General features: G+C 41.3%; 2 protein-coding genes across 4 annotated transcripts; both read left to right on the forward strand.

Moving 5' to 3' along the window:
• The first annotated feature begins 2314 nt into the window (after positions 1-2314).
• LOC112611881 (zinc finger protein 253-like) lies at positions 2315-3681 on the forward strand. The gene is made up of 4 exons (XM_025365854.1): positions 2315-2320; positions 2483-2686; positions 3091-3493; positions 3578-3681. Exons 1-4 carry the CDS (start codon positions 2315-2317, stop codon positions 3679-3681), a joined length of 717 nt encoding a protein of 238 aa, XP_025221639.1.
• An 18-nt stretch (positions 3682-3699) lies between these two features.
• On the forward strand, positions 3700-5439 carry LOC112612833 (tetraspanin-6). 3 transcript variants are annotated; one of them, XM_025367783.1, is made up of 2 exons: positions 3700-4321; positions 4391-5439. In XM_025367783.1, exons 1-2 carry the CDS (start codon positions 3736-3738, stop codon positions 4471-4473), a joined length of 669 nt encoding a protein of 222 aa, XP_025223568.1. In that variant the 5' UTR covers positions 3700-3735; the 3' UTR covers positions 4474-5439. The 3 variants fall into 3 exon arrangements, with proteins under 3 accessions (XP_025223568.1, XP_025223569.1, XP_025223567.1); XM_025367784.1 differs by having other exon boundaries at positions 3700-3841; positions 3974-5435; XM_025367782.1 differs by having other exon boundaries at positions 3700-5435.
• Positions 5440-25551: the final 20112 nt, after the last annotated feature.

Genomic DNA, 25551 nt, shown 5'->3' on the forward strand with positions numbered 1-25551 from the left:
ATATCTGTCTGTTTGTGGCTGGCTCATTTTATTTTGCATAATGTCATCAATATTTATCTTAGTGGTTGTTAGATATGTGTTGCATCATTTCTAAATATTTGTAAATTTATTAATTATTTGTATTATTGTTTTATACTCTAATTCCATTTTTGTCATAGAAAGGAATTATTAATTTTCAGCTTTAAAAAATGAGTTAAGACTTTGTTTTTGGCCTAACAGGTGGTCCATTATGAAGACAGTTGTAGAGCTACTGAGAAGGCTGTGTATCCTCATGTTGTTGAGGAGTGTTGTGTATACCTTCATTGGAAATAATTGTTTTTTTACTGCCTTCTAGTCCTCTGTTCCCTTACTAATATTCTGCCTTGTTTTATTATTATAACAGAAAATGGGTTACTGAAAGAGCCTATTATAATTATATTTCTCTCTATGTGTTTATTCAGTTTTCTTAGTATTTGTCTTATATATTTGAAACCCTAATTTGAGACACACACACACAAATACAAGCATGTATAAACAAATTTGTCATAGTTCCCAGTGAATGAATCTACATATTGTTTAACGTGTTTTTGTCTTTTTAAGTTTTGACTTAAAGCACATTTTATAAAATATGGGTTTTTGACTTAAGATGTAGCTTGTATATTACTATTGTGACCTCTTCTGCTCTCATTTGGTTAATATTTACATGAAATTTCTACTTCCATCTTGCCACTTTCAGTCTTTTTTTGTTATTAGATCTCAACTGAGTCTTGTAGAAAGGCAAGTTAAATCTTGATTTCACAAAATTTTTAATAAACCTTTTATTGAATTTCTCTTGATTGGAAAGATAATCATATATATAATTTTAAATAGTTTTCTGAAAGAGAAAAACTTATGAATGTTATTTTATTATTTGTTTTATTTGATTCTTGTATCTTTGTCTCTCATTTTCCTTTCTGTCTTTTATGTTTTTTTTTTTTTTTGTATTGCTTTCAGGTTTTTAAAATTTTTCTGTTGTGTATCTATACAGATATTTTCTTAGTGGTACCTTCGGGGATTTTATAAAACCTCTAAAAGATCCAGCAATATATTTAAATGTGGTTAAAAATTAACTTGTTACATACAAAAATTCTTCATCATTACATCTGCCTACATTGCTGCTCCGAAAATTCTCTTATTTGTGAATTTTGAAATTTTACTTATATATGTGTTTGTTATAAATATCTTTGTGTACATCCTAGTTTTTTTGTTCAGCTTTTTCATGTATACATCATTTTTTCTTTTAAGAAAATTTTCAGTTACTTTTTGTAATTTTTATACCCAAAATTTTTATTTTTTGCTATTTTAATATTTCTTGTTGTTATCCTCATTTTTCTGATCTTCAGTAGTTTTCTGTGTTTCCATTTCACTTACTGAATGTTATTATATTTTATTTATTTATTTATTTTATCTGAGGTGGAGTCATTTTCTGTCGCGCAGGCTGGAAGCAGTGGCGCAATCTCGACTCGCTGCAACCTCCGCCTTCCAGGTTCAAGCGATTTTCCTGCTTCAGTCTCCTGAGTAGCTGGGGTTACAGGTGCTTGCCACCATGACTGGCTAAGTTTTTGTATTTTTAGTTGAGACAGGGTTTCACCATGTTGGCTAGGCTGACCTTGAACTCCTGACCTCAAATGATTTACACACCTTGGGCTCCTAAATTGCTGGGATTACAGTCATGAGCCACTGTGCCCAGCCTATTTTATTTTATTTTTGAGACAGTCTTGCTCTGTTGCCCAGGCTGCAGTGCAGTGATACAATCTCCAGTCACTGCAACCATCCCTTCCCGGGTTCAAGCAATTCTTGTGTGTCAGCCTCCCAAGCAGCTGGGATTACAGGCCTATGCCACCATGTCCAGTAAATTTTTGTGTTTTTAGTAGACACAGGGTTTCACCACGTTCTCTAGGCTGGTCTCAAACTCCTGACCTCATGTGATTTTCCCACCTTGGCTTCTCAGTGTGTTGGGATTATAGGAATGACCACCAACCCTGGCCTGTTCAATTTATGTAGAATTTTAAAAATTACTTTATATGCTGTTTATATTGCTTTTGAAATTTTTTTTTCATGGGGCCATGTTTCTCTAATATTTTGTGTACATTATAATCTTTGATTGAGATTTGGACATTGACAGAAAGCTACCTGTTCCAATCTTTGTTGTTTCTTTCACTTATGTGTTTTCATTTTGCCCAAGACCATTGTCCACAGCAGAGCCTACAAGATTCTTTCCAAATTGTGATACTGAGAAGATATGAAAAATGTGAATATGGCAATTTAGAGTTTAAAAAAGTCTGTGAAAGTGCGGATGAGTGTAAGGTGCACAAAAGAGGTTATAATGGACTTAACCAATGTTTAACAACTACCCAGAGAAAAATATTTCCATGTGATAAATATGGGAAAGTCTTTCATCAATTTTCAAATTCAAACAGACATGAGATAGGGCATACTGGAAAAAAACCTTTCAAATGCGTAGAATGTGGCAAAGCTTTTAACCAGTTCTCAACCCTTACTATACATAAGACAATTCATCCTAGCGAGAAACCCAACAAATGTGAAGAATGTGGCAAAGCCTTTAAGTACTCCCCTACCCTCACTACATATAAGAGAATTTATACTGGAGAGAAACCATACAAGTGTGATAAATGTGGCAAATCTTTTATTGCATCCTCAACCCTTAGTAAACATGAGATCATTCATACAGGAAAGAAACCCTACAAATGTGAAAAATGTGGCAAAGCCTTCAACTGATCCTCAATCCTTACTACACATAAGAAAATTCGGCCGGGCGCGGTGGCTCAAGCCTGTAATCCCAGCACTTTGGGAGGCCGAGACGGGAGGATCACGAGGTCAGGAGATCGAGACCATCCTGGCTAACACGGTGAAACCCCGTCTCTACTAAAAATACAAGAAAAATTAGCCGGGCGAGGTGGCGGGCGCCTGTAGTCCCAGCTACTCGGGAGGCTGAGGCAGGAGAATGGTGTGAACCCGGGGAGGCGGAGCTTGCAGTGAGCCGAGATCGCGCCACTGCACTCCAGCCTGGGGCACAGAGCAAGACTCCGTCTCAAAAAAAAAAAAAAAAAGAAAATTCATACTGGAGACAAACCCTACAAATGTGAAGAATGTGGCAAAGGTTTTCACCTGTCCTCACACCTTACTACACATAAGACACTTTATACTGAAGAGAAACCCTATAGATGTAGAGAATGTGGCAAAGCTTTTAACCATTCCACAACCCTTTTTTCACAGAAGAAAATTTGTTCTGGAGAGAAACCATACAAGTGTGATAAATGTGGCAAAACCTTTATTTCATCCTCAAACCTTAGTAGACATAAAATAATTCATACTGGAGAGAAACCCTACAAATGTGAAGAGTGTGGCAAAGCCTTCAACCGGTCCTCACACCTTAGTAGACATAAGATAATTCACACTGGAGAGAAACTCTACAAGTGTGGAGAATGTGGTAAAACCTTTGCCTGGTCCTTAAGCCTTAGTAAACATAAGAAAACTCATATTGGAGAGAAACCCTACAAATGTGAAAAACGTGGCAAACCTTTTAACCGGTCCTCAGACCTTAATAAACATAAGAGAATTCATATTGGACAGAAAATCTACATAGTGAAGAATGTGGCAAAGCTTTTAGATGTTTCTCATACCTTAATAAGCATAAGATAATTCATACTGGACTTCCGATCGCCCGGTGCGGTGGTGCAGGGTCTCGGGCTAGTCATGGCGTCCCCATCTCGGAGACTGCAGACTAAACCAGTCATTACTTGTTTCAAGAGCGTCCTACTAATCTACACTTTTATTTTCTGGATCACTGGTGTTATCCTTCTTGCAGTTGGCATTTGGGGCAAGGTGAGCCTGGAGAATTACTTTTCTCTTTTAAATGAGAAGGCCACCAATGTCCCCTTCGTGCTCATTGGTACTGGTACCGTCATTATTCTTTTGGGCACCTTTGGTTGTTTTGCTACCTGCCGAGCTTCTGCATGGATGCTAAAACTGTATGCAATGTTTCTGACTCTCATTTTTTTGGTCGAACTGGTCGCTGCCATCGTAGGATTTGTTTTCAGACATGAGATTAAGAACAGCTTTAAGAATAATTATGAGAAGGCTTTGAAGCAGTATAACTCTACAGGAGATTATAGAAGCCATGCAGTAGACAAGATCCAAAGTACGTTACATTGTTGTGGTGTCACCGATTATAGAGATTGGACAGATACTAATTATTACTCAGAAAAAGGATTTCCTAAGAGTTGCTGTAAACGTGAAGATTGTACTCCACAGAGAGATCCAGACAAAGTAAACAATGAAGGTTGTTTTATAAAGGTGATGACCATTATAGAGTCAGAAATGGGAGTCGTTGCAGGAATTTCCTTTGGAGTTGCTTGCTTCCAACTGATTGGAATCTTTCTCGCCTACTGCCTCTCTCGTGCCATAACAAATAACCAGTATGAGATAGTGTAACCCAATGTATCTGCGGGCCTATTCCTCTCTACCTTTAAGGACATTTAGGTTCCCCCCGTGAATTAGAAATTGCCTGGTTGGAGAACTGACGACACTACTTACTGATAGATCAAAAAACTACACCAGTAGGTTGATTCAATCAAGATGTATGTAGACCGAAAACTACACCAATAGGCTGATTCAATCAAGATTTGTGCTCGCAATAGGGTGATTCAATCAAGATGTGTGTTTGCTATGTTCTAAGTCCACCTTCTGTCCCATTCGTGTTAGATCGTTGAAACCCTGTATCCCTTTGAAACACTGGAAGAGCTAGTAAATTGTAAATGAAGTAATCCTGTGTTCCTCTTGACTGTTATTTTTCTTAGTGGGGGGCCTTTGGAAGGCACTGTGAATTTGCTATTTTGATGTAGTGTTACAAGATGGAAAATTGATTCCTCTGACTTTGCTATTGATGTAGTGTGATAGAAAATTGACCTCTCTGAACTGGCTCCTTCCCAGTCAAGGTTATCTGGTTTGATTGTATAATTCGCACCAAGAAGTTAAAATGTTTTATTACTCTCTGTTCTGATGACAGGCAGAGAGTCACATTGTGTGATTTAATTTCAGTCAGTCAATAGATGGCATCCCTCATGAAGGTGCCAGATGGTGATAACAGTAAGGGACTACTGATGTTCTGTGATACATCAGGTTTCAGCACACAACTTACATTTCTTTGCCTCCAAATTGGGGCATTTATTATGATGTTCATAGTTTCCCTCTTGTTTGAAAGTTTCTAATTATTAAATGGTGTCGGAATTATTGTATTTTCCTTAGGATTTCAGTGGAACTTATCTTCATTAAATTTAGCTGGTACCAGGTTGGTATGACTTGTTAATATTATGGTCAACTTTAAGTCTTAGTTTTCGTTTGTGCCTTTGATTAATAAGTATAACTCTTTTATACAATAAATACTGTTTTCCTCTTAAAAAAAAAAAAAAAGATAATTCATACTGGAGAGAAACCCTATGAATGTGATGAATGTGGGAAAGCCTTTGACCACCCCTCTGCTCTTACTAAATACGAGAATTTATATGGAACATAAACCTTACAAGTACAAAGAATGTGACAAAGCTTTTTAAGAAAGTTTTCACTGTGTATTAAAACAATGAATTTATAAGTAAGTAACTTCTAACTACAGAGGATTCTACTATGCTGTAATTCAAGATTAAACTGTAAACACTTTAACATGAATATTTCTTGAATGTATGATTGGTTATGTAGATAGTTTCTTTTAGATTCATGTGACCAATGTAATAATTAGAGAAAACATTTGAAATGGGATAAAATCAATCAAAATCACATCTTTTCAATGGCTTGGTGTAATTGCCATGTGTTTGGAAATGGCCAGATGGCTAACAAGAAACAAAGACAAGATTTTGGCTTTGCTCTATCATTGTTTTTGACCTCTTGAAATCTGAAATCCTGGCTAAAGTATTCAAAGGGAGTATTTTATAGGTGAATTCCTAGGGTTTCAAAGGCAATGAGGGAAGAATTTTGATAGGCAGGAAACTTCGCACTATATATACACATTGCTCTTCTCTGATTTGCTTTAACACTGAAAAAGTGAAGATTGTAAATGTAGACTCAACTTAGAGTACATTAACAAAAGATTTGTTTTTCAAAAAAACGGATGTATAAAATAATAGGTAACAGATGCCATTAGCTGCTAAAAAACAGTATGACTAAATTCAGTAAGTATCTAGCCATGCAAATAACAGTCTAATTAAATGAAGACCCAAATAGGTGCATGTGGAAAGCATTGCTGTGCAGTGTTTTCTCAGCATTTTCTTCTGCCTCTTTACAGAGATACCAATTTCCCCTGGGTGACTCAGGGTGCATACTGGGAACTGAGAATGCTGTGTTCAGAGTGATTACTGAAAACATGGTTAATACACTTCTTCCATACTACAGTAAAATGTTATAAATCTAACTCTGCCTCAGAAAAGCTTTTAGTAAAAAATTATCTATAGTTTACTCAATTTGGGTTCGTGGAAAATTTCAATATTCCAGATAATTCATACTTAAATGTCAAGGAAATCCCATAAAACATATTTGAATAAGATACAGTCATCTTAGGGAAGAATTTTATATTACCAGTAAATTTAGAAAAAAATAGAAAAATAGTACTTTAAGCCAAATAACTGTTTGACTTGTGAGTCGCACCCAAACATGCTACTTCATGATCATTGTTAAAGTAGCAATAGCACCATGTGCTTTCCTGGGACCTGCTGTCCTGTTTTCCATTCACATAAAGTGAAGAAGGTATTGAAATGGCAAAGGAGGGTGATATAAATTGAATACTTATATGAAATAAAATTTTAAATATAAAATAGCATTTGATGTTATACAAGCATAGCTGAGACTGTGTGAGGTTATATTTTTACTTATATTGACAAAATAACCATTAGCAATATTCTTATTTAGAATAATATTCCTTTTATGCTGTATATTTGCTAGCTTTTGATCAAATATTATGGGAGCTCAATAGAGATTAACAAAATGAATCTATTTTACCACCATTATTGATGCACATGCTCATTTTCCTAAAAATCCATTAGCGTTTTATAAAATATTTATACTTTTTTTCAGTTTATTGCTGAGAAGTGGTTTTCCTGCCAGAAAACTGCTATTCTCAGCTGTATCCACATTGACTAATAGTGAGGAGAAGGGAAGTGGATAAAAGGCAAATGTGTCTTCTCTGTAACTTTTTTCATCCATTGGCTGAAAAACAGGAGGATGCAGAAGATGAAAGAAAATATAATGCCTGAAAGATCATGAAGAAACTCTCTTAACCAGACAAAAAACTCCATAGGGATTTTTTTTTTCATGATTGTACTCTCTGCTTCTATGAGTTTAAATTTTTTTACACTCTACATAGAAATAAACCTAGGCTTACACAGAAAGAAACCTAGGCTTTTGGCCGGGTGTGGTGACTCATGCCTGTAATCCCAGCACTTTGAAAGGCTGAGGCGGGTGGATCACCTGAGGTCAGGAGCTGGAGATAAGCCTGACCAATGTGGAGAAACCCCATCTCTACTAAAAATACAAAATTAGCCAGGCATGGTGGTGCATGCCTGTAATCCCAGCTACTTGGGAGGCTGAGGCAGGAGAATCACTTAAACCCAGGAAGCTGGGGCAGGAGAATCACTTGAACCTGGGAGGCAGAGGTTGCAGTGAGCTGAGATCACACCACTGCACTCCAGCTAGGGCAATAGAATGAGACTGTCTCAAACAAAACAAAACAAAACAAAAAAACAGGTAAAAGAGAAAAAAAATGGATTACTGACAATAGCTAAGGTATGGAATCAACCTAAGTGTCCATCAGTAGGTGAATGGAGAAAAAAAATGTGGCATATGTTCACAATGAAATGCTATTCCGCCCTTAAAAATAAGAAAGTCTTGTTGTTTGTAACAACATTCATGAACCTGAACGATGTTATGCTAAGTAAAGTAACACAGTACAGAAAAAACAAAAACCTTATTTATTTTTTGAGATGGAGTTTCACACTTGTTGCGCTGGCTTGCAGTGCAGTGGTACCATCTCAGCTCACTGCATCCTACACCTCCCAAGTTCAAGTGATTCTCCTGCCTCAGCCTCCCCAGTACATGAGATTACAGGCACGCACCACCTTGCCCAGCTATTTTTTATATTTTTAGTAGAAATGGGGTTTCACCATGCTGGCCAGGCTGGTCTCAAACTCCTGACTGCAAGTGATTCACCCACCTCGGCCTCTCAAAGTGATAGGATTACAGACGTGAGCTACCACGCCTGGCCAAAAGCCTAGGTTTCTTGTTAGAAGAGAGACTGTGATAGTAAAAGCAAATATAATGGTACATGTTACCCTGCTGCATTTCAAACAGGTGATAGTGACACTGCACTGAAGCACCAAAGGTGGTTCTTATCAATCAGGCCAGAGCTCCTTATGATAAACGTTAGGCCCACTGGCATGTCTGCAGGGTTCTAGCTGGATGAACAGAACCCAGGGGGCTGTTGTAAGTAGACTCTGAATTTAAAACACCCTGTGCCCAGTAATGAGAACATTTTCACATTTAGCACAACGTCCTTTGGTGTGTGGCTTGGATTTGATAAATCTTCACTGAGTTAATGGCTGATTGGATTTACCTGGCCTGAACAGAAAATAAAAATCACCTCTGGCCTACTCTTCAGCCCTTTTTTTTTTTTTTAAATACATATAGATATAAGATAAGTGTCTAAATAAACATATACACGGAAAATGGGTAACATAGGTATGTCAACGTAGTTTCCATTATTGCATATGTCCTGTAGAGAAGCCTCAGAATAAATAGGTCAGAGGTCGTTTTCCTTCCCAACTTCTGCAGCTCAGATGAGTTTAATGATCAGCTTAGATGGATATAAGTCAATTAGCTAAATTGGGAAAGTGAAGGCATCCAGGCAGGACCCAAATGGCAAATGTGAATCACATAGGCAAACGGTGAGAAAGGAAGCAGGGCCCTGAAATGCTAAGCTGGAACTAGAGTCTTACATGGCTTTACCAAAAACTTACTTCCCAGGCCATGCACCTAAACGTGAAGCTTTGTTGATGTTTAAACATAACATTGTATGGCTGTGTTCCATTCTGAGATGGTGTGGATCCATATAGGTGAGAGTAAGTTTATATCTGCATCCTCAGTGTAGGCTGGGAAATTTAAAATGTTTGTTGGTTAATATCTTTTGTATACATAAATAGCTACATAGGCAAACTCATATAATTCTTTATGTATGTGTTTTTATTATTTTATTTTATTTTATTTTATTTTATTTTGAGATGGAGTCTTGCTCTGTCGCCAGGCTGGAGTGCAGTGGCGAGATCTTGGCTCACTACAAGCTCCACCTCCCGGGTTCACACCATTTTCCTGCCTCAGCCTCCTGAGTAGCTGGGACTACAGGCTCCCGCTAAAACGCTCGGCTAATTTTTTAGTATTTTTAGGAGAGACGGGGTTTCACTGTGTTAGCCAGGATGGTCTCTATCTCCTGACCTCGTGATCCACCCGCCTCGGCCTCCCAAAGTGCTGGGATTACAGGCATGAGCCACTGTGCCTGGCCTATGTGTGTGTTTATCTGTCTACCCATTTATATCTACATACAGATCTAGCTGTCATTTTTTCCATATGCATACAGAATAAAGATATAGGGCTTCAAAGGATAAATAGGTATTTTTGTACTCATAGAAATGTACAGAAAAACTTCAATAAATGCAAAATCTTATTTGCTCTTTACATTTTATTCATAAGAGTACACAAATGGAGGTATCCTCTGACCTGCATCTTGCTGCATTTAATGTTTTCAAAGAAAGAATTGGTTTTTGTTGCTCACATCTGTTAGCAAAAATGCACTAAAGCCATGAGAGTCTTTTATTGCCAAGTCAAAAATGGCCTTTCTTATTCTGGTGAACATGAAAACATAGATAAACTAGCCTCAGCTTGAAGGCCTTAACACAAATTTGCAAATGAGAAATAATTCTTTTTAAAGCTTCCCTCAGTTTTAGAGCTCTTATTTTCAAACACATGATACAGAAATCGTATTTTTTTCTTTCTTTCTTTCTTTTTTTTTTTTGAGACAGAGTTTCACTCTTGTTGCCCTGGCTGGAGTGTAACAGCGTTATCTTGGCTCACTGCAAACTCTGCCTCCTGGGTTCAAGTGATTCTCCTGCCTCAGCCTTCTGAGTAGCTGGGATTACAGGCATATGCCACCATACCCAGCTTATTTTGCTGTTTTAGTAGAGATGGTGTTTCTCCATGTTTGTCAGGCTGGTCTGGGATTCCTGACCTCAGGTGATTTGCCCACCTTGGCCTCCAAAAGTGCTAGGATTACAGGCATGAGCCACTGCACCTGGCAGAAATAGAATCTTATTGTTTTGTTTGCTCAAGTAGTGACATTTTGGATAAGAAAATTAAACACCAGATATCGGCCGGGCGCGGTGGCTCAAGCCTGTAATCCCAGCACTTTGGGAGGCCGAGACGGGTGGATCACGAGGTCAGGAGATCGAGACCATCCTGGCTAACATGGTGAAACCCCGTCTCTACTAAAAAATAACAAAAAACTAGCTGGGCGATGTGGCGGACGCCTGTAGTCCCAGCTACTCGGAGGCTGAGGCAGGAGAATGGCGTGAACCCGGGAGACGGAGCTTGCAGTGAGCTGAGATCCGGCCACTGCACTCCAGCCTGGGCGACAGAGCAAGACTCCGTCTCAAAAAAAAAAAAAAACACCAGGTATCTGACTTGAAGATAAACTCTTATACTGAAAGCAAATTTCAAGGTGTTTTCAGATGCTTTTTTCTCTAGATTTAGATAAAGATATAAGATATGTAGATAAACATATACAGACAGGTGCGGTGGCTCATGCCTGTAATTCCAGCACTTTGGGAGGCCAAGGCAGGTCGATCACTTGAAGCCAGGAGTTCAAGACCAGCCACACCAACATGAAAAAACCCTGTCTCTACTAAAAATACAAACATTAGCTGAATGTGGTGGTGTACATCTGCAATCCCTGCTGCTAGGAAGGCTGAAGCATGTGAATTGCTTGAACCTAAGAGGTGGAGGTTGCAGTGAACCATGATCACACGGCTGCACCCAGGCCTGGGTGACAGAGTGAGACTGTCTTAAAAAAAAAAAAATATATATATATATATATATACACATACATACATACACACACACACACACACAAAGACACAAGAGCGAGACAGAGTCTCACTCTGTTGTCCAAGCTGGAGTGCAATGGTGAGATCTCAGCTCACTGCAACCTCTACCTCCTGAGTTCAAGCAATTCTCCTGCCTCAGCCTATCCAGTAGCTAGGATTACAGGCACTCGCCATCATGCCCAGCTAATTTTTGTATTTTTGTAGAGACGGGGTTTCACCATGTTGGCCAAGCTAGTCTCGAACTCCTGACCTCAGGTGATCTGCCCACCTCGGCCTCCCAAAGTGCTAGGATTACAGGCATGAGCCACCACACCCAGCCCAAAGTAGACTTTTTTTGGTAATAGGAAGAAAGTCTAGGTCTCTCTTTAGAAGACAGACTGTGATACTGAAAGCAAATATAAATGGTGTCTGGCCACATTTCTTTTCTTTTTTCTTTTTTTGAAATGCACTCTGTCTCCAGGCTGGTGTGCAGTGGTGCAATATTGGCTCACTGCAACCTCTGCCTCCCAGGTTCAAGCAATTCTCTGCCTCAGCCTCTCCAGTGGCTGGGATTACAGGTGCCCGCCACCACGCCTGGCTAATTTTTGTATTTTTAGTAGAGATGGGGTTTCACTGTCTTGGAGAGGCTGGTCTTGAATGCCTGACCTTGTGATCCACCTGCCTCAGCCTCCCAAACTGCTGGGATTATAGGCGTGCGCCACCGCACATAGCCGAACTGGCCATTTAATCCTAACTAGAATGTGATTAGCTGAGATCCACTGAGCTTAGAATTGCCTTTTAAGGCCGGGCGCGGTGGCTCAAGCCTGTAATCCCAGCACTTTGGGAGGCCGAGGCGGGTGGATCACAAGGTCAGGAGATCGAGACTATCCTGGCTAACATGGTGAAACCCCGTCTCTACTAAAAATACAAAAAACTAGCCGGGCGCGGTAGCGGGCGCCTGTAGTCCCAGCTACTTGGGAGGCTGAGGCGGGAGAATGGCGTGAACCGCGGGGGCGGAGCTTGCAGTGAGCCGAGATCGCGCCACTGCACTCCAGCCTGGGAGACACAGTGAGACTCCGTCTCAAAAAAAAAAAAAAAAAAAAGAATTGCCTTTTAAATTTAATGTGCAGAGAACTAATTTGGTATTTCAAGCCCCAGTCTAATTTGATTCTACACATTTTTTTTTTTTTTTTTTTTTTCAGACGAAGTCTTACTCTGTCACCCTGGAGTGCAGTGGCTCAATCTCACTCCAACTTCTGTCTCCCGGTTTCAAGTGATTCTCCTGCCTCAGCATCCCGAGTAGCTGGGATTACAGGCATCCGCCTCCACACCCGGGTGGCTAATTTTTGTATTTTTAGTAGAGATGGGGTTTCACGATATTGGCCGGGCTGGTCTTGAAATCCTGACCTCAGGTAATTTGTCCACCTCGGCTTCCCAAAGTGCTGGGATTACAGGCATGAGCCACCATGCCCGGCCAATTCTGCAGGTTTGAAAGGGGTCCATGGATTGGCTTCATTCACAGCTGATGCTGACCCTACTTGCCCTAGATCACTTACAAACAACAGCACTCAACTGGACAAAGCGCCACAGCACACAGTTCCTTAAACCCATACTCTTCTCACAACACAAATGCTTTCGGTCCAAAATAAAAACCACCAATCACTATCATAAAACATGGCATTCTTTGCTGGTTCTTTAAACTTTACAGAGGCTGGAGAAGGCAGCTCATGTCTGAGTAAGTCTGCATTTGGAAAATAACATGGGCACATGCATGAATGCGATGTTTATGGAGCATGCGCTGTGTGCTCAGAAGCACACTACAGAGCACTGTGCTGGAAAGACAACATAATGTGAATTTATCCTCATAACACCCTGGCAGGTGGTTACGAACTGTCCCATAATTCCCTGGATTTATATGAAATGCCTAGCACAACGGTGGCTCATGCCTGTAATTCCAGCACTTTGGGAGGCCAAGGCAGGTGGATCACTTGGGGTCGGGAGAGAGGGCAAATCAGGGGACCTGTGAAAGGCAACTGAGCAGGGAACCATGGGAAAGACCCTCCGAGGCACAGGATTCTCCCATTACCTTTCAGTTTTGCTGATGTTTCTCCTGGGAAACATCTGCAGTAGGTTCTTCCTCTGTAGTTCTTCTTACCGTGCCTGCAAAACAAACTATCTTTAGTGTCTGCATGGGTTTCCACTTCCTGTCCCCACCTGAGGAATGGAAAGCAAGGGCACAGTCCTTGCTCCTGTTTTGGAGTGAAAGGAGCATGAAGGTCATGTGAGCTTTGCCGAGGCTTCTCCTGGCCTCATGTCAGATCTAGCCCCTAACTCCAAGCAGCGCAACATAGTTTCTTAATGTACAAATAAGATCTACTTTAATATGGTCTATTGCTATTGGACCTGCCATATGCAATTTCAAGATATTCCCCTACACCTGCCCACAAAGATCCTCCAGGAATAAAATGAGGTCCTGAGTGAGAAACTCTGGTGTCTACTGAACTTTTTGTGTATTTTTGTTGAGTTTCTCTATCCATGCTTTGGAGAGGGCTGTGGACATGGAATTCCAATGATTCCGATGTTCAAGGGTGGTTTTCACCCTCCAGATGTCTCAACTTTGCCTTTGGTCTTCCTGTCAGTCCTGTTAAAGGGTTGTGAAGTCTGGAGTTGCTGGGGCTTCCTCAGTTCCAGATTCTACTATTCCTTCTTATGGGTTCCGAGGTCTGTGAATCAGGCCCCACCCCAGCATGTCACCATGTCTGGTTCTGGCCATGTGTCCTAAGACTGGATAGTTCTTGCACATTCTCTGTGGGTTGAGGAGGAGGGAGGTGTGTGAGTCAGCATGAATCACAGGCAGTTTTCAAAGGTTAATGTAACATTTTTTTGGATTTGGATATTAGTTTTTGTTTTTATTTTGTTTTGCTTTGAGTCAGAGTTTCATTCTTGTTGCCTAGGCTGGAGGGCAATGGCGTGACCTCGGCTCACTGCAACCTCTGCCTCCTGGGTTCAAGCAATTCTCCTCCCTCAGCCTCCTGAGTAGCTGGGATTACAGATGCCCACCACCATGACCAATTAAGTTTTTTGTATTTTTAGTAGAGACTGGGTTTCACCATATTGGCCAGTCTGGTCTTGAACTCCTGAACTCAGGTGGTCCGCCCACCTCGGCCTCCTAAAGTGCTGGAATTACAGGTGTGAGCCATCCACCCAGCCTGGGTATTGGCTTTTTTTTTTTTTTTTTTTTTTTTTTTTGAGACGGAGTCTCGCTCTGTAGCCCAGGCTGGAGTGCAGTGGCCGGATCTCAGCTCACTGCAAGCTCCGCCTCCCGGGTTCATGCCATTCTCCGGCCTCAGCCTCCCGAGTAGCTGGGACTACAGGCGCCCGCCATCTCGCCCGGCTATTTTTTGTATTTCTTAGTAGAGACGGGGTTTCACTGTGTTCGCCAGGATGGTCTCGATCTCCTGACCTCGTGATCCGCCCATCTCGGCCTCCCAAAGTGCTGGGATTACAGGCTTGAGCCACCGCGCCCGGCCGAGTATTGGCTTTTTAGGACAGGACACAAACAAGTGGCCCATTAGGTGTCTGGCAGTCCACAGCAACAGTCATGTTCACAACCCATTTTCAACAGGGAGAAGAGACCAAAATGTGTAACATGATAATAACCTAGTTAAACTTATCAGCTCAGATTTCAAATGCTGTGCAAATTCTACAGAATACAGTGAGGCTTTCAGTGACCAAAGGAAACGTGGGAAGGGTGAGGTCTCCCCAGTTGGACTTTTTGCTGCCTCAGAAGTCATGAGTTGCTAAGGTGAGTATCAGCTCTAACCTAGTCAATCTGAATCTAATCATTTCCTTCACATTCAATGTAAGAAGGGATGTTTTATTTAGTGCTTACTTTTTCTCTCCACTTTTGTGCTTTCACATATGTGTGTATCTAACATAATCAAGTATAATTGTCAATCGAGATCTAATGACAAAAGACTGAAAGTGGCAAAATGGAAGTAGAAATTTCATGTAAATATTAACAAAATGAGAGCAGAAGAAGTCAAAATAATATTACACAAGTTACATCTTAAGTAAAAAACTGTCGTATTTTATAAAATGTACTTTATTTATTTATTATTTTTTTTTTTGAGACGGAGTCTCGCTCTGCCGCCCAGGCTGGAGTGCAATGGCCGGATCTCAGCTCACTGCAAGCTCCGCCTCCCAGGTTCACGCCATTCTCCTGCCTCAGCCTCCCAAGTAGCTGGGACTACAGGCACCCGCCACCACGCCCGGCTAGTTTTTTGTATTTTTTAGTAGAGACGGGGTTTCACCGTGTTAGCCAGGATGGTCTCGATCTCCTGACCTCGTGATCCACCCGTCTCGGCCTCCCAAAGTGCTGGGATTACAGGCTTGAGCCACCGCGCCCGGCCAAAATGTACTTTAAGTCAAAACTTCAGAAAGACAAAGAAGGACATTAAACAATATATAGATTCATTCACTGGGAACCTATGATAAATTTGTTTATACATGTGTATTTGTGTGTGTGGGAAGTATATAAAGAAATTACCAACAAAATTGAATCACACAGAGCAAGCAATATAATTACAGTAGGATATTTCAATACCCCACTTTCTATAACAATAGTAAAACAAGACAGAATATTAGTAAGGGAACAGAGGACTAGAAGGCAGTAAAAAACAATAATTTCTAATAAAGGTATAGAGAACTCTCCTTAACAACATCAGGATACACAGCCTTCTCAATGTCTCATACAACATTCCCCTTCATAGACCACCCGTTAGGTCAAAAACAGAGTCTTCACACATTTTTTTTTTTTTTTTTTTGAGATGGAGTCTCGCTCTGTCGCCCAGCCTGGAGTGCAGTGGCACCATCTCGGCTCACTGCAAGCTCTGCCTCCGGGGTTCACGCCTTTCTCCTGCCTCAGCCTCCCGAGTAGCTGGGACTACAGGCACCTGCGACCTCGCCTGGCTAGTTTTTTGTATTTTTTAGTAGAGATGGGGTTTCACCGTATTAGCCAGGATGGTCTCGATCTCCTGACCTCGTGATCTGCCCGTCTTGGCCTCCCAAAGTGCTGGGATTACAGGCTTGAGCCACCGTGCCCGGCCAACACATTTTTTAAAACTGAAATTTTATAGGTTACTTTCTATGACAAAAATCTAATTAGAGTATAAAACAATAATATAAATGATTGATAAATTTACAAATATATAGAAATTATACAACACACTCTTGAGCATGTACTTGTTGAAATAACTGGGCTAGGTGTGGTGGCTCACGCCAGTAATCCCAGCACTTTTGGAGGCCAAGGTGGGTCAATTTAACTCCATCTGAAAAAAAAAAATCAAAAATTATATAATCAATATTGTGAAGATATCTATACTGCTCAATGTAATCTACAGATTTAATGCACTGTTTTTCAAATGTATCATTGCATTTTTGAAGAAATAAAAACACCAAATCCAAAAGTATATGGAATCTAAAGAGAAAATAAAGTACCCAACGATCTTCAAATATATATATGCATATATATATGTACATAAATACATATATGTATGTTTATTGTGTGTATATATATATTTTTTGAGATGGAGTTTCACTCTGTCTCCCAGGCTGGAGTGCAATGGCATGATCTAGGCTCACTGCAACCTCCACCTCCTGGGTTCAAGCAATTCCCCTGCCTCACCCTCCTTGGTAGCTGAGACTACTGAAACGTGCACCATGTCCAGCTAATTTTTTGCATTTTAGTAGACATGGGTTTCACCATGTTAGCCAGGATAGTCTCAATCTCCTGACCTCATGATCCGCCCACCTTGGCCTCCCAAAGTGTTTGGATTACAGGTGTGAGCCACCACACCTGGCATAGAAATATTTTATTGTAAATTTTGTTATGTGTTTTTGACACATAACCCACGTAAAAATAAACAATAATATCTAAAGGAGATACAGAGTTATTATAGTTTTTAAATTATCTTCAAATCCAAGAGTGTTTTTCCCACACAAAAATGATACAGATTCACAAATAAATAGATGTTGAAATGAGGAGAATTTTTATGATGACTCACTTAGAATTATAAAACTGTTACAGTCCGGGTGCGCTGGCTCATGCCTGTAATACCGGCACTTTGGGAGGTCAAGACCGGTGGATTTCCTGAGGTCAGGAGTTTGAGATCAGCCTGACCAACATAGTGAAACCCCATCTCTACTAAAATTCCAAAAATTAGCCTGGTGTTGTGGCGCACACCTGTAGTCTCAGCTGCTCAGGAGGCTGAGGCAGGAGAATTGCTTGAACCCAGGAGGTGGAGGTTGCAATAAGCCAAAATCATGCCATTGCACTCCAGCCTGGATGACAGAGCAAGATGCCACCTGGAAAAAAAAAAAAAAATAGGATGGGTGCAGTGGCTCAAGCCTGTAATTCCAGCATTTTGAGAGGCCGAGGCGGGTAGATTACCTGAGGTCAGGAGTTCGAGATAAGTATGACCAACATGGTGAAACCCCATGTCTACTAAAACTACAAAACAAAATTAGCTGGGCCTGGTGGCCTGCACCTATAACCCCAACTACTCGGGAGAGAGATTGAGGCAAGAGAATTGTTTGAACCTGGGAGGCAAAAGTTGCAGTGAGCCAAGATTGTGTCACTGCACTCCAGCCTGGGCTGCAAGAGCAAGACTCTGTCTCAAAAAAAAAAAAAAAAAAAATTATTAAAAAAATAATAAAAATACTACACGGGCTCAGGCACAGTGGCTCATACCTGTAATTATACATCTTTAGGAGGCCAAAAGCAGCCACATCACTTGAGAACAGTTAGAGATCAGCCTGAGCAACATAATGAGACTCTACGTATAAAAATACAGAAATGTTAAAATGTGTCCATTATATTGAAGCATAAAATGATGCTGGACAGCGTCATAAAAACATATATAAATATAAAGCTCTCCATCTAGAATTCTTTACTATCAAAATGATGGCACAGGCTGGGTGTGGTGGCTCATGCCTGCAATCCCAGGACTTTGGGAAGCTAAGGTGGACACATCACTTGAGGTCAAGAAGTTCCAGACCAGCCTGGCCAACATGGTGAAACTCTGTCTCTACTAAAAATTTTTAAGAAATTTAGCAGGGCATGTGGTGGGCACCTATAATCCCAGCTATTCGGGAGACTGAGGAAAATTGCTTGAACCCGGGATGCAGAGTTTGCAGTGACCTGAGATAAGGCCACTGCACTCCAGACTGGGCAACGGAGAGAGACTCCATCTCAAAATAATAATAAATAATAATTATTACTATAATAATTATTATTTTAATATCAATAACAAACTGGAAAATATAGAGGCATAGTTTTTGTATTCATTTGAAGTTGTTGTGAGATTAAAATATATGTTTTAACTTTAAGATGTATGTAATCTCCAGTTTTCAAGATGATTACAAAGATGTACAGAAAGTATGCAAGGGAAAATAAAATATAATCAAAGCATGGCAGTACAAAATTATATGAAAATTAAGAAAGTCAAACAGGAAATGAGAAAAATATAACTACTAGAAACACACAAAACAATAACAATATAACTGGTAATAACAACTTCATTCCTTTAAGCAATTATTTTAAATATGAATTAATTAAACTACTTAATAAAATGAAATGTAATCTTAGGAGTTTGCAAGGCCAAGGTAGGCTGATCACTTGATCCCAACAGTTCAAGACTAGACTGGGCAACATGACAAAACTCTGTCTCCAGAAAAAAATACAAAAAAGCTAGCTGGGTGTGATGGCACATACTTTTACCCAGAGACCTGAGAGGCTGAAATGGGAGGATCATCTGAGTTTGGGAGGTTCAGGCAGCAGTGAGCCGTGCAAATCAGTCTGGTTGACAGAGTAAGACCCTATCTCAAAAACAAATGAGGCTGGGCACGGTGGCTCACGCTTGTAATCCCAGCACTTTGGAAGGCTAGGCGGGCAGATCATGAAGTCAGGAGTTTGAGACCAGCTGGCCCAACATGCTGAAACCCTGTCTCTACTAAAAATGCAAAAAATTAGCTGGGCATAGTGGCATGCACCTGTAGTCCCAGCTACTCAGGAGGTTGAGGCAGGAGAATTGCCTGAACCCAGGAGGCAGAGGTTACAATGAGCCAAGATGGCATCACTGCACTCCAGCCTGGGTGACAGAGCAAGACTCCATCTCAAAAATAAATAAATAAATAGATAGATAAATAAATAAATGAATAAATAAATTTTTTTTTTTTTTTTTTTTTGAGACGGAGTCTTGCACTGTGCCCCAGGCTGGAGTGCAGTGGCGCGATCTCGGCTCACTGCAAGCTCCGCCCCCATGGGTTCACGCCATTCTCCTGCCTCAGCCTCCCGAGTAGCTGGGACTACAGGCGCCCGCCACCTCGCCCGGCTAATTTTCTTGTATTTTTTAGTAGAGACGGGGTTTCACCGTGTTAGCCAGGATGGTCTCGATCTCCTGACCTCGTGATCCGCCCGTCTCGGCCTCCCAAAGTGCTGGGATTACAGGCTTGAGCCACCGCGCCCGGCCATAAAATTTTAAAAAATAAGAAAAAATTGAAATAGAAAATAGAGAGTAAAGTCTGGGCATGGTGGCTCATGCCTATAATCCCAGCACTTTGGGAGGCTGAGGTGGGCAGATCAAGAGGTCAGGAGATCAAGACCATCCTGGCTAACATGGTGAAACCCCGACTCTACTAAAAATACAAAAACAAAATTAGCCAGGCGTGGTGGTGGGAGCCTGTAGTCCCAGCTACTTGGGAGGCTAATGCAGGAGAATGCCGTGAACCCGGGAGGCAGAGCTTGCAGTGAGCCGAGATCGCGCCACTGCACTCCAGCCTGGGTGACATAGCGAGACTCCGTCTCAAAAAAAGAAAAAAAAAAAAGCTAAATATAGTCAGATGAAAGAGATATAGAAATAAAGATTTTAATGTAGTTTAGTGTAAATGTTATTGTTCATATTTACATTTTTGTGACTTGCAGAGCAACTACTGGATCTGCAGGAAAAGAAACAAGTTGTGAAATAGAATGCTCTGCAAGCACTGGTTTCAATAGAACATTTAAAAACTAAGACCCTACAATACACACTTTATTTTTCCCATTTTTCTGCTTTTGGGTTTCAGGAACTTGTGAACACCAGCTCTAAAAAGGCAGCAGGATTCACAGCCAAAACTCTGATCTCTTCTAATCAGTTCTGTGAGACAAGAGTCCAGGGTAGGGTCAGACCTAAATAAGGCCTCCAAAAAGGTTGAATCAGATCTTAAATCCCAGAGTTTCTGTAATTTTAATCTTTTCTACCGCCCTGTCAACTTTACACTATATATTAATACACAATGTAAGCAAATCCCTGGAGGTTTTCTAGGGCTTTTTTTTTTTTTTTTTTTTTGAGACGGAGTCTGGCGCTGTCGCCCAGGCTGGAGTGCAGTGGCCGGATCTCAGCTCACTGCAAGCTCCGCCTCCCGGCTTCACGCCATTCTCCGGCCTCAGCCTCCCGAGTAGCTGGGACTACAGGCGCTGCCACCTCGCCCGGCTATTTTTTGTATTTCTTAGTAGAGACAGGGTTTCACCGTGTTAGCCAGGATGGTCTCAATCTCCTGACCTCGTGATCCGCCCATCTCGGCCTCCCAAAGTGCTGGGATTACAGGCTTGAGCCACCGTGCCCGGCCTTTTTTTTTTTTTTTTTGAAACAGAGTCTTACTTTGTCACCCAGGCTGGAGTGCAGTGACATGATTTCAGCTGACTGCAACATCTGCTTCCAGGATTCAATTGATTCTTCTGCCTGAGACTCCCTAGTAACTGGAACTAGAGGTGTACACCACCATGCCCGCCTATTTTTGCATTATTAGTAGAGATGGGGTTTCACCATATTGGGAGGCTGATATTGAACTTCTGACCTCGTGATCCACCTGCCTCAGCCTCCCAAAGTGCTGGGATTACAGGTGTGAGCCACTGTGCCCCGCCTTTCTATGGTAATCTTATTAGAAAATAAATATGTACACTTAGCAAGGTAAAAGGAATAGAAATTATACAGCCAGGCATGGTGGCACATGCATGTAACCCCCGGCACTTTGGGAGGCTGAGGTGGGTGGATCATGAGGTCAAGAGTTTGAGACAAGCCTGACCAATATGGTGAAACCCCCTCTGTACTAAAATACAAAAATCAGCCATGCGTTGTGGCAGACACCTGTAATCCCAGCTACTCAGGAGGCTGAGGCAGGACAATTGTTTGAACCAGGGTGGCAGAGGTCATAGTGTGCTGAGATCTTGCCATTTCACTCCAGCCTGGGGGACAGAGACTCCATCTTAAAAAAAATATATATATATATAACAATTCTTCCATTTATAAATATCCCTTTAGGTGCAGACATCAGAAGTCACAACAATATAAAGTGGCCTAAATAAAGCCCAAGGTTTTGGACACATCTATATATTATACCAACCGTATGATGCATAATTCAACTATTTATCCAGTTCCTAGTCTAGACTAAAAATTTCTGAATTATAGGAACCATGACTGCTTCATGTATTTTTATAATGGCCATAAGAAATGGAAGCAACTAGTTTATCTGTTTGGGTCTCCAGATCTCCTCCTTGTTTATCATCCAAGTACCAGGAAACTGGAGAAACTCTCATCTGGGTACCAACCAAAGACACCACTTGTATGAGGAGATGAATAAAAAAACACAGGACGACTCATTTCTCTTACACTGAGACAGAAGCAGAATTAGCCACTCTTGTCAGCCTAACACAATTCTGCTCTGGACATCCTCAAATGCCTCAAAGACACCTAGATGATTATTTATTTATTTATTTATTTATTTTTGAGACAGAGTCTCGCTCTGTTGCCCAGGCTGGCTACACGCGCCCGCCACCATGCCCGGCTAATTTTTTTTTTTTTTGTAGTTTTAGTAGAGACGGCGTTTCACCGTGTTAGCCAGGATGGTCTCGATCTCCTGACTTCCTGATCCGCTCGCCTCGGCCTCCCAAAGTGCTGGGATTACAGGTGTGAGCCACTGTGCCCAGCCGTTTCTCCTTTTTGTCATTAAAAAAAAAAAAAATCACCTGAATTTGTCTTCAGTGGTTGAAGTAAGATATATCTTTTTTTTTTTTTTTTTTAAATAATGGAGTGTCACTCTGCCTCCCAGGCTGGAGTGCAGTGGTGTGATCTCGGCTTACTGCAACCTCTGCCTCCCAGGTACAAGTAATTCCACTGTCTCAGCCTCCAGAATAGCTAGGATTACAGGAGACCAAAACCATAACCAGTTTTTTGTTTTCTGGGTTTTTTCTGAGACAGAGTTTCGCTCTTGTTGCCCAGGCTGGAGTGCAATGGTGCAATCTCAGGTCACCGCAACCTCCACCTCCCAGGTTCAAATAATTCTCCTGCCTCAGTCTCCTGAGTACCTGGGATTACAGATATGCACCACCACGCTTGGCTAATTTTTTTTTTTTTTTAGTAGAGCTGGGGCTTCTCCACGTTGGCCAGGCTGGTCTCGAACTCCTGACCTCAGCCTCCCAATAATTTTTGTACTTTTAATAGATACAGGGCTTCACCATGTTGACCAGGCTGGTCTCAAACTTCTGTCGTCAGATGATCTGCCTGCCTCGGCCTCTCAAAGTGCTGAGATTACAGGCGTGAGCCACCAACCTGGCTTAAAAGTAAATATTGTTAAATTAAACTTTACTTAAGAGTATCTCCCTCCCTCAAGCTCTTGAACTTTGAGCTACCCTCAGTCTGAGTCAACATACAAAACCATGTTATGTCCCCCCTAAGAACATGCTGATTACAGGGTAATGCATCCTCTAATCTAAAATCTGATTTTCAACCCTCCATTTGCCATTCCCCTCCCACCTCGTTTCTAGCCTTGTTTGCTCCTTTCTGGGAGAGAAAGCTCTTTTATACCTACATCTTTGCAAGCCATAAAGATCTTATAGTTATTTGGTGTTTCCTTCTGTTGCAATATTTTTTTGGAATTCTTTTTTTTTTTTTACATAAATCTAATGTTTTTATTTTACAAAGTTTAGAAATAGTCTCAAAACAATAACAATTTCATCATCAGTAAGACCTTCCCAGTTTCCTTTCATCTTAACCTTAACGGTACCTGTGTGTGGGACCCCAGCTTTCTAGGGCTCTGTAGCTTCTCTCGGGATAAAGGCTTCTTCTATGGCTGGGTGAGCAGGCTGGGACATCTGCATGGGCGGCTCCTCAGAAAGAAGTAACTGGGACTTTAATAACTTCCTGTTGCAGGCTTAATATTAGCCTTAGGTTGGAGTCACTAGGTTCAGGTTTTAATTTCCATGTCAGAGATATTCACTTGGTTTTCAAAACTAAGTGTTTGAAAAATCCAGTGAAATTACTCACAGTGTTTACATGAGAAAAAGAAATTTTAAGGTGCTTACATTCTTATTTATTATTATTATTATTTTTTCTTTTTTTTTTTTTTTTTTTTTTTTGAGACGGAGTCTCGCGTTGTCGCCCAGGTTGGAGTGCAGTGGCCGGATCTCAGCTCACTGCAAGCTCCGCCTCCCGGGTTTACGCCATTCTCCTGCCTCAGCCTCCCGAGTAGCTGGGACTACAGGCGCCCGCCACCTCGCCCGGCTAGTTTTTGTATTTCTTAGTAGAGACGGGGTTTCACCGTGTTAGCCAGGATGGTCTCGATCTCCTGACCTCGTGATCCGCCCATCTCGGCCTCCCAAAGTGCTGGGATTACAGGCTTGAGCCACCGCGCCCGGCCAATTATTATTATTTTTTCGAGATGGAATCTCGCTCTGTCACCCAGACTGGAATGTAGTGGCTAGATCTCGGCTCACTGCAACCCCCACCTCCTGGGTTCAAGCTGTTCTTCTGCCTCAGTCTCCCAAAGAGCTGGGACTACAGGCATACTCCACCACACCCAACTAATTTTTGTATTTTTAGCAGAGACAGGGTTTCACTATCTTGGGCTGGCTGGTCTCCAACTCCTGACCTCAAGTAGTCAACCAGCATTGGCCTCACAAAGTGCTGGAATTATAGGCGTGAGCCACTGCACCCGGCTAAGGTGCTTGCATTTTATGCCTCCACAAAAAGAACAAATATATCTACTTCTTTCAGACAATATATGTATTATTTTATTATTTATGTTAAAAAATAATGTAGTAAAAAATTAGTCATATGGGAACACTTCTAGAAGTTACCGTGTTTCATCACATACAATTTAGCATTAAACTCAGAAATCAAGACAACAGGATATAGAATGGAGATATTCACTGTCACAAATTTACCCAGCAAAAAGAGGAACTGATGTTTTGATGAATCTGTATAATTCACCAATTATCTACCACATTTTCCTATGAAAATATATTCATTGTCCACAGCCAAAATGGAAGAGAGGTTTCCCCTATTTTTTTCCGTGGTAGGTAGCATTATAAAGCTAAGGCTTAGAATTCTGTTTGAAATCACTAAGACATAAAAAACACACCTGAGAAAATTCCTAAACTCACTCTTGGAAAGAAAAATGTAAACGAGAGTTACTAACAAATGGAATATATGATTAAATATTAATTTTTTGAAACTCATCTCTTTTATTTTCTTTGTAAATATTTTCTTACCTTTCAAGCCCTACTAATAAAATGCAGATTACAGTTAAAAAAAGTGATGCAGGTGGGTGCTGTGGCTCACTTTAATGCCAGCTAAGATTAAAAGTTTGAGCGGGGCGTGGTGGTTCACGCCCGCAATCCCAACACTTTGGGAGGCCTAGGTGGGCGGATCACCTGAGTTTGAGAGTTTGACATCAGCCTGACCAACATGGAGAAACCCCATCTCTACTGAAAATACAAAAATTAGGTGGGCGTGGTGGCACATGCCCAAGGCTGAAGCAGGAGAATCGCTTGAACCTGGGAGGTAGAGGTTGCAGTGAGCCGCGATCACTCTATTGCACTCCAGCCTGGGCAACAAAAGAAAAACTCCACCTCAAAAAAAAAAAAAAAAAAGACTAAAAGTTTGGGACCAGCCTGGTCCATCTCTACTAAAAATACAAAAACTAGCCAAATACAGTGGTGCACACTTGTAGTCCTAGCTACTCAGGAGGCTGAGGCATGACAATCACTTGAACCCAGGAAGTAGAGGTTGCACTGTGTCGAGATCAAGCCACTGCATTCCAGCCTGTGCAACAGAGAGAGATCGAGACCATCCTGGCTAACACGGTGAAACCCCGTCTCTACTAAAATACAAAAAATTAGCCAGGCGCGGTGGCGGGCGCCTGTAGTCCCAGCTACTCGGGAGGCTGAGGCAGGAGAATGGCGCGAACCCGGGAGGCGGAGCTTGCAGTGAGCCGAGATGGTGCCACTGCACTCCAGCCTGGGCGACAGAGTGAAGACTCCACCTCAAAAAAAAAAAAAAAAAAAAAAAAAAAAAAAAAAGGG

Source organism: Theropithecus gelada, chromosome 19 (assembly GCF_003255815.1).
Source record: "Theropithecus gelada isolate Dixy chromosome 19, Tgel_1.0, whole genome shotgun sequence".
Taxonomy (NCBI): Eukaryota; Metazoa; Chordata; class Mammalia; order Primates; family Cercopithecidae; genus Theropithecus; species Theropithecus gelada.